Consider the following 9,431-nt stretch of genomic DNA (forward strand, 5'->3'; position numbering starts at 1 on the left):
GCGCGAGCGGCATTACTTTTCCAACCGATTTCTGACGTCCTTCTGACATTTCTCATTTATTTGCTAGACGTACGAATCCAATACAATGGGGGACGATTACCCCACACTGTTCCGTGCGCATGAGCTCGAATTGTAATACCACTGTTTTACTGACAATGTTTACCAGGTTCGGAACAGATGAGCTTGATGCAATTTCTTATCCCAACTGAAGTTGCCCATGACACAGTTGCAGAGCTCGGTGAACTGGGAAATGTTCAATTTAAGGACGTGCGTGCGCTCTGTTTAGCTGTTATCATGCTACTGAATGATACTTGTAACAGTTGAATCCTGCTGTCAATCCCTTTCAACGTTCCTTTGTGGGTGAAATACGGAGAACGGAAGAGATGACACGACGTGTTCGGTCCTTCGAATCTCAGATTCAGAAGGAAAAGGATGTAGTTCCTATCCGTCCTTTATATGATTCGGCACCGTTACTCACGGTTGGACCGAGCGCTGCTCATAACATCGACGAGCTTGATGTCACACTCGCCGAGCATGAGAAACGGCTCGTGCAGATGAATGATAGCTATAAGACGTTGAGTGAGCGCACAAGGGAGCTGGTGGAGGCCCGGCATGTTCTTCGAGAGACTGCTGTGTTCTTTGAGAAGGCAAGTTTGTTTGATCGACAGGTCCGCATACATGACATACTAACTTGCGGCATGTAGGCTGAGACCCAGCACACTGACATCAGGACTTCTTTCGATGACAGCTCCGCACCTCTTCTGCAACATGATGACCGGGAACAGCAATACTCATCCACTGTGCAGTTTGACCTTGAGTACGTCCGTGGATGTCCTTACAATTATTGTACTGATGTGAAGATAGATTTATTGCTGGCACCATCGACCGTACCCGTATATCGACGTTCGAGCGCGTCTTGTGGCGTGTCCTAAGGGGTAACCTGTACATGAATCACACAGATATCACAGAGCCCTTTGTTGACCCTGCTACTGGCACTGAGACGCGCAAGAATGTGTTCATAATTTTCGCGCATGGTGACGCCCTACTTGCGAAGATACGAAAAGTGGCAGAGTCGATGGGCGCGACACTCTATCCAATTGATGCCAATGCCGACAAACGATCAGACTCTCTGCGCGAGGTTACCGCCCGCCTGGAAGACTTGGAGACTGTATTATATAACACAGGTCTCAACAGACGCAGCAAGCTGCTGAAAATTGGAGAGAATCTGGCTAGGTGGCAGGATGTCGTCCGCAAGGAGAAGGCGATTTATGAGACGATGAATCTTTTCAACTTTGATGTCAGGAGAAAGACACTTGTCGCCGAGGGTTGGGTCCCAACAAGGGATCTTACTACGGTCCAACTAGCACTTCGTCACGCCACGGTAAGACAGTTGCATATTCTAGATGAACTTCTCAGTCACGCAATCAATCTCAGGAGGCGTCCGGAACGAGTGTTGTTCCTATCTTACATGAGTTGCGCACGAGCAAAACGCCACCAACCTTCACGCGTACCAACAAGTTCACCGAAGGCTTCCAGACTATCATGGACGCTTATGGTATTGCAACCTATCAAGAAGTCAACCCTGGTCTGTTTGCCATCGTCACGTTCCCTTTCTTGTTCGCCGTGATGTTTGGTGATATCGGGCATGGATTGATCATTTTCTTTGCCGCATTGTACATGATTTACCAAGAGAAGAAATGGGCTAGACAGGAACTTGATGAGGTGAGTCGTTTTTGGGGTTGGTAGACACACAGCATTTAACTCTATTGGTTGTGTGTACCAGATCCTCGGCCAGTTCTTTTAGTAAGTTCTAACACGATTGAATCGATGCCCTCGCTAACATCGACACCAGTGGTCGATATATCATTCTTCTCATGGGCATCTTCTCCGTCTACACCGGCCTCATGTACAACGATATCTTCTCCAAGAGTCTCCACATCTGGCACTCGGGATGGGACTTCCCTGAGCCTGGGTCGAATGGAGTTTCATACGCAGTTTCTAATGGTCATATGTATCCCTTTGGGGTGGACCCTGCCTGGCACGGTGCGGATAACGGGCTCGTGTTTACAAATTCATACAAGATGAAGATGTCCATCGTGCTTGGAGTCATTCATGTGTGTTCTCATTTCCACTGTGGGGCGACTCGATCGTTACGCTCAAACGATCACGTTTTTTCAGATGACATTTGCCCTTTGTCTACAGCTCCCCAATCACATCAAGTTCAAACGCCCGCTTGACATTTATGCCAATTTCATTCCCCAAATGATTTTCTTGCAGTCGATTTTCGGCTATTTGGTCGTATGCATCCTTTACAAGTGGTCGATTGATTGGTCCACCCGAGACACGGAGCCTCCCTCATTGTTGAACATGCTAATTGCGATGCTCCTGTCACCAGGGAAGGTGGATGCGAATGCACAGCTATATCCTGGACAAAGTTTCATTCAGGTTGTGCTTCTTCTACTCGCAATGGTCTGCGTGCCCTGGATGTTGTGCATGAAACCGTACTTCCAGTGGAAGGAGATACAAATGATCCAGGGTCAAGGGTACGTTGGACTTAGTCACCATAACGGTGGGCATCGTGAGAGTACGGATGAAGTTCTAGAAAGTGAGGAAGAGGGTAATGGTCGTGTCATTGTGGAGGAGATGGAGGAAGAGCATGTACGTTATTATTAACTAGCAGATAGGGGTGCTATCGTTACTGATCATTATCTACAGGAACAACACGACTTCAGCGAGGTGGTAATCCATCAGATCATTCACACCATCGAATTCTGTCTTGGCTGTATCTCGCATACTGCATCTTACCTTCGGCTATGGGCCCTGTCATTGGCACACGCTCAGCTATCCGAGGTGCTGTGGTCAATGACAATCGAGAAATTTTTGGGGATGTCCGGTATCTTCGGGACGATCACCCTCGCAATAGTGGTTGTTTTCTGGTTTTCAGCAACGGTGTTCATTCTGTGCATCATGGAGGTGCGTGTTACAAACATGCCCATCAGGCGTGGATCAGATATACTCATGCTTCCTGTTCCTCGTGACATCTTCATTCGAAACAGGGTCTCTCGGCATTTTTGCACGCGCTTCGTCTGCACTGGGTCGAAGCGAACAGTAAACATTATCAAGGAGAGGGATATGTATGTGGCGTTATCCCATCATTTCTATTTCAATGTGCGTGTAGTGCGCGTGCTGATACATTTTTCTGAATCACAGTTGTTCACGCCGTTGAGCTTTGCTAAGCTAGACGAGAAGGAGTGACCCCACATATTACCCCATATTCCTTTCTGGTGTCCTGTAGGCATGATACGGAGCAATAGGATGGTTAGATAATTCAAAGATGTGGGGTAAGGCAGTGAGAGTACGGTTCCGATTACGTACCGACCACTACGTTTGTGTGTAAGGTTCCAACTTCCCACCCCATTTTGAAAATCAGATTTTTATATGCTCTTGTAGAAACGATCCTTTCAATGAGTGATCAACGACAGGCTTAGGGTTTACATTGGTCACTCGAAGAAGTTGATTTCACCACTGTGGTGGTCGCCAAGTGACCGGCACCATCGATGCCCCACATCGCCCTTGCACAGCTCGGTGGCAGTGATGTAAGATCAGCGATCTTGCCGGTTAACCGCTTTTGTCGGCTGGCGCAAGGTGAGATAATTTAGATTATCTTGATTTTTCCAACTCCGCAAGAGCCTGTAGCCTTATATCGCAGGCACTGTTTCCAGATCGATTTTCTTCACTTGTCTCTCACTTCTTTTCTTGCTCTTCTTCATATCTCAATAGAGGTTCGTCCTCTTCCCCCTCTCTCCCAAAGTCTTCCGTGACTGACCTCTTTTCAGGCATTTAGCCACTCAGTAGACATAGAGCACGGTTTTGTAGCTTTTGTTTGCTTAATCCCAACTTCATCATCATAGAAGAAAACTTACTTTCAACGTCTCTACTAAAGGTACGCTTGTGCTCTCGCGATCTTGTCTTCTGTGCGCTCACGATCAGTTCAGATACTAGAAATGCCTGCTGCTACTGCTACCACTCCTGCTATTCCTTCTTCCGCCTCTCTCAAGGGCCCTGTTGACAGCCAAGTCGACGTGGCCGCCCTTTTTGTCGCTGACAAAGCTACCCGTGACGCAGCCGCAAAGGTTCTGGCTTCGGCCGTGCAAAACGATGGCCCTGCTGCCATTGCCGCTGCTGGTTTCGTTGAAGCCGCAGTCAAGGCTCTTGCCGACAAAAAATCCGCTGCTGCCCGTGAGGGTGCAGCTGATGCTGTAATCGCCCTTGCAAAAGCGGGCGCTACCAAGGCCCTTGAACCCACTTTCGTCGATTCTGGTCTCTATGCAGCTCTCATCGAGGGTTTTGCCGACAAAATGCCTGCCCCTCGTAATGCAGCCGTCGAGGCAGTTCGGGAGTTTGTAGCCTCCATGAACCCATGGGCTACCGGTCTTCTTCTTCCTGCACTTCTTCACGAAATTAAAACTGCAGGAAAATGGCAAGTGAAGACTGGCTCACTTATCGTCCTGAACCAGCTCGTTGTGTCTGCGCCCCTTCAAACCGCTCGCCTGATGCCTGACATCGTCCCTATTCTTGCTGAGGCTATCTGGGATACCAAAGCAGACGTGAAGAAGGCTGCACGCGATTCTCTTACCAAGGCTACTGCGTTGGTTTCGAACAAGGACATTGAACGCTTTATTCCAGCTCTCATTAAAGCTCTCATAAATCCTGTCGAGGAGGTGCCAAATACCGTTCAGCTCCTCTCGGCTACCACATTCGTTTCCGAAGTAGACTCTGCTACTCTTTCCTTGATGGTTCCCCTCCTGTCCCGTGGTCTCCTAGAGAAGCTCACTGCTACGAAGCGTAAGGTTGCAGTGTAAGTATTAACTTCTTCATTTGCCGGACATAGATCTCATCTCGCATGTAGCATCGTCGATAACATGGCCAAGCTTGTGGACTCTCCTGTCACTGTCCGTCCATTCTTGCCCAAGCTCCTCCCTGGCTTGATCAAGGTCGAGACTACCATTGGTGACCCTGAGGCTCGTGGCGTAGTTGGCAAAGCCATTGCCACTCTTCGCCAAGTCGGTGAAGTCCCCGCTGAAAGCGATGGTACCGACCTTCCTGCACTGAAAGTTGCTGAGGCATCGCAGCTTGCATCATCCCTCGCTGTCATCTACAAGAAAGCAGGCGCTGCCACTCTCTCCACCACTGACGCTTCTGCCGTCTATGTCTCACGCCTTGCTGCCAACCTTGTTAACGCCAAGAACTTCGATGTTCCTGAGTGGGACACACTCGCTTCTTACCTCGCTTTCCTCGCCCCCTCTCCTGACCCTGTTTCCATTGCAAGGGAATGGGTCGTTCGCTCTGCCAGCGAGGACACTGAGGATGATACAGTCCCTGACGATGAAGAGGAGGGTGAAGACCTGTGCAACTGCCAATTTTCCCTTGCCTACGGTGCAAAGATTCTCTTGAACACCGCTACCCTCCGCCTCAAGCGTGGCCACCGCTACGGTCTTTGCGGTAAGAACGGTACAGGGAAGTCAACCCTCATGCGTGCTATCACCAACGGACAGGTCGAGGGTTTCCCTTCCCCTGATGAGGTTCGCACCTTCTATGTCGAGCACGACATCGATGGCAGTGAGGCCGACACGTCGGTCCTTCAGTTTATCCTATCTGATTCACGCATTCTTGCTGGCGAGACTGAAGTTATCGAGACCCTCGCTTCCGTCGGCTTCAGCGATGAGCGTCAGAAGGACGCCATTGGCAGTTTGTCCGGTGGATGGAAGATGAAGCTTGCCCTCGCCAGGGCCATGCTTTTCAAGGCTGACATTCTCCTCCTTGATGAGCCTACCAACCACTTAGATGTTGTTAACGTGGCTTGGCTCGAGAACTACCTCGTCGGCCTGAAGACCTGTACCTCCATCATCGTCTCACACGACTCTAGCTTCCTCAACAACACAATCACTGACGTTCTCCACCTTAACCGCTTCAAGGTCAAGAGATACCGCGGTAACCTTGAGGCCTTCGTCAAGGTCGTCCCTGAGGCGAAGTCTTACTACACCCTTGAGGCTGCTGAGGACTACAAGTTCAAGCTCCCAGACCCACCTTTGCTCGAGGGTGTCAAGACCAAAGAGAAGAGTTTGCTCAAGATGCGCAAGGTCGGCTTCCAGTACCCCACGCAACCCGTCCAGCAACTTTACGACATCAATCTTCAAGTCTCTCTTTCGTCTCGCGTTGCTGTTCTTGGTCCCAACGGTTCGGGCAAGTCGACACTAGTTAAGCTCCTCATTGGCGACATGGAGGCCAACAAGGGTGGTGAAATCTGGAAGCATCCCAACTTGGTCATCGGTTACGTTGCTCAGCATGCCTTCCACCATATTGACCATCATCTCGACAAGACTCCTCTCGAATATATGCTTTGGCGTTACCAGACTGGTGAGGATTTGGAAGAGATGCAGAAGGCCAACCGTCAAATTACCGAAGCCGAGGCACAAAAGATGAAAGATGGTTCCCTCTATGTTCACGAGGACGGTTCGAAGAGGTTCATCGAAGAGATCGTCGCGCGCAAGAAATTGAAGCAGTCCTACGAGTATGAGGTTTCTTTCAAGAACATGAGCTCCTCGGAGAACATATGGATGCCTCGTGACGAACTCATCAAGCGTGGCTTCGAAAAGGTTTGTATTGTTCGCTCTAGCGATTGCTCAATGCTGACGATTCATCTCATTGCAGAAAGTTCTCGAGGTCGATACTCGTGAAGCCCAGCGTCTTGGTCTTTTGCGCCCTCTCGTCCGTCGGGAGATTGAGAAGCACTTTGCTGACTTCGGTCTCGAGCCCGAGTTTGTGTCGCATAACACCATGAGGGGTCTCTCTGGCGGTCAGAAAGTGAAAATTGTTCTCGGTGCTGCTACATGGCGCCGGCCTCATGTCATCTGCTTGGACGAGCCGACTAGTATGTTCGATTACTTTTTTTGCCTTCGTTTTACTTATGTCCTATATAGACTACCTTGATCGTGAGTCACTTGCTGCGCTCATCGAGGCCTTGAAAGTCTTCGAGGGTGGTGTACTCGTTATCACCCACAACAGGGACTTCTCTGAGTCCCTCTGCCACGAGGTGTGGGCCATGCGCGATGGCCACCTCGAGGCTTCCGGCCACAACTGGGTCGAGGGCCAGGGTTCAGGTCCCCGCATTGATAAGAAGGATGGCGAGGAGGAGGTTCAGTATGATGCCATGGGCAATAAGATCGATAACAAAAAAGTAAAGAAGCTGACATCAGCTGAACAACGCAAGGTCGGTTCACTTCCTTTACTTCTCCGAATTGTGCTCACCATCCATTTTTCCACAGCTCAAGAAGGAGCGCATGGCTCGTAAAAAACGAGGTGAAGAAGTCACCGACGATGAGCTTTAAGTTGCCTGCTGGTCATGGTATTGTTAATATGTTCTTGTGTGCACCTTGTCATGTATTCGCATTCATGCCATCTGTTATGTCGTTACCCTCGGGCTGTTGTTTATGTACCCTGTTCACTATTTTCATATAATGGATTCATGCATTTCTGTCTCATGTCTTGGTTTAAGCGCGTGCACGTGCACTTGTCATGTTACAAGAGCTGTGTGCACAGCTTGCAAGCTTGAACATTTGAACGTGCTTCTTGTTCGGTTCCGTTCTCTTTACGATTTAGTACGAAATGCCCTACCTTGATGAGCAAACCTTCAATTTGTACGCTAGAGACGTCGGCACACAACTCACTCCGAATACTACTCAGAAGACGACTTTAATCGTTGCTGGCTGCTATGTTATACTTATTGCTATTCTCTGGTGAGCATCTACTACCCCATGCAATGACCATTGGCCACTGTTGAGCCTTTTGTTCGCAGGCATGTCCCAGTATTGAGTTGGATTAGTGCGTACCTCTTCATACCATACCCTCTTGCAGCGCCCTGATGTGCTCTGGATCTACTACGCAGTATACCCTTTCAAGTACGTTCCTCTCAAAGATCCGAAAGGTCGCTAATAGGTTGATATCATTATTGTAGATTGCTTACTGTGGGCTTCCATGAGGTAAGCTCACCTCACCGCTGCTCAAGATACGAGGCCTTTAGATTAAGTTATTTTCCTAGATGAGCCATGCAATTGCTGGTATCTTGACTTGTGCTACTATCCATTCCGTCGAGCTCGATCGTTGGTTCAATGTCTTTTATCTCGCCATCGAGCCTCTGCTTACTCCGTTACCATTCGGACAGCTGACGAAGGCGGCGAGACCCGCATGTCGGGCGGTGTACCATGGATCACCCTTCCTGCCGGATACCTTGGGTCCTCACTCATTGGCGCTTCTCTTATTGCATGTGGATTTGATACCAATGCGAGCAAAATAGCTTGTATTGTTCTTGGTGTATTTTTCATCTTCACGTTATGGTGGGCGCGCAAGAATTGGCTGTGAGTGCACTGCGGAGCTGCGGAAGGACAGGCACTGAACGGATCATGCAGGACATGGATACTCATTCTTGGAATGTCTGGCTTGATCGTGTTATTCTGGCTAGTGGCGGACAGCGTTGCGTTGCGCTTCTTTGTGAGTTTTGTTCTAGATGTTTCTCGTGTTTCTAGCTAAACCCTTCGATAAGGTCTTGTTTGTTGGCGTGATGTCGGATTTGTATGTGCTGTGGGACGTGATAGGCAGGTTTACCCTCAAGGCTTGCACGCGTCAGACTAATAAGTTCCTTCAGACGATACCATCGCGCGGAAAGTCAACAGCTCCGATGCATCCGCGTTCGCTCGGGTTTGTGGCTGTTTCCCATCTCAAGGTAAAACCCTCTACCTTTGATGAACCTTCGTTAATACTTTATCAGTGTGGGGCGTCATTTGGCTTATCGTAGCCTTCATGTTCTTTGCCGCTGGCATCATAGTGGGGCTAGTTGCGTTCAAGGTTCTTATCTCCTCTTCCCTCGGTAGGATAGCGCTGATAGACGAGATATTTCAGGAGTCTTCGTCGGAACAGGAATCGGCAGCCGCACACTTCCTTCCTGCTCCAGGATCGAGCGGTGCCATGACATCTGTACCATTACCGGGTGTCCTCTTAATGATTGTTACGACCCTCTCATGGAAGTTGTTGTTGTGACTTTGAAAATCAGAACCAGTGATTGGGCTTATTGATACCAGATATGACAATCCTGTAGCTTTTACTGTTGGTTCTAGATGCAGAATGATGCTTTGTATACTTGACTTGTTGATACTGTTTTGATCCGACCTTTTTTGATCCCAGCACTATTTTGATAACTCCTGCACTGCGTGCCACACTGTTACAGTCCTCGCTGGTACGTCGATGCAGAGATCTTGTTATTGATATTCACGTCACCGAACGAACGGTTGACTTCGGAACACGGACTACAGGCTACATACTGCTTGACCCGGTGAACCCTATTTACAGTAGCCTAGTGCCGAGATCTTAGCGGTGGT

At 49.2% G+C, this 9,431-nt stretch overlaps 3 protein-coding genes across 3 annotated transcripts; all 3 read left to right on the top strand.

The window, feature by feature from the left end:
• Window positions 1-15: 15 nt before the first annotated feature.
• Window positions 16-3,661, top strand: HD556DRAFT_1348085 (V-type ATPase, V0 complex, 116kDa subunit family). Its single transcript, XM_041302301.1, has 12 exons — window positions 16-113; window positions 167-267; window positions 321-647; window positions 705-817; window positions 865-1,381; window positions 1,435-1,722; window positions 1,784-1,803; window positions 1,853-2,114; window positions 2,179-2,658; window positions 2,716-2,973; window positions 3,057-3,134; window positions 3,211-3,661. Exons 1-12 carry the CDS (start codon window positions 86-88, stop codon window positions 3,253-3,255), a joined length of 2,517 nt encoding a protein of 838 aa, XP_041163871.1. The 5' UTR covers window positions 16-85; the 3' UTR covers window positions 3,256-3,661.
• HD556DRAFT_1348093 (P-loop containing nucleoside triphosphate hydrolase protein) lies at window positions 3,662-7,544 on the top strand. Its single transcript, XM_041302302.1, has 6 exons — window positions 3,662-3,943; window positions 3,996-4,858; window positions 4,910-6,656; window positions 6,712-6,931; window positions 6,981-7,270; window positions 7,326-7,544. The coding sequence occupies exons 2-6, from the start codon at window positions 4,005-4,007 to the stop codon at window positions 7,386-7,388; spliced, it is 3,174 nt and encodes a 1,057-aa protein (XP_041163872.1). The 5' UTR covers window positions 3,662-3,943; window positions 3,996-4,004; the 3' UTR covers window positions 7,389-7,544.
• HD556DRAFT_1348105 (peptidase M50B-like-domain-containing protein) lies at window positions 7,545-9,431 on the top strand. The gene is made up of 11 exons (XM_041302303.1): window positions 7,545-7,796; window positions 7,856-7,881; window positions 7,946-7,958; window positions 8,015-8,039; window positions 8,099-8,159; window positions 8,222-8,414; window positions 8,466-8,547; window positions 8,600-8,651; window positions 8,702-8,779; window positions 8,825-8,901; window positions 8,956-9,431. Exons 1-11 carry the CDS (start codon window positions 7,666-7,668, stop codon window positions 9,091-9,093), a joined length of 876 nt encoding a protein of 291 aa, XP_041163873.1. The 5' UTR covers window positions 7,545-7,665; the 3' UTR covers window positions 9,094-9,431.

This window comes from Suillus plorans, assembly GCF_016647745.1.
Source record: "Suillus plorans strain S12 chromosome Unknown HD556scaffold_11, whole genome shotgun sequence".
In the NCBI taxonomy this organism is placed as follows: Eukaryota; Fungi; Basidiomycota; class Agaricomycetes; order Boletales; family Suillaceae; genus Suillus; species Suillus plorans.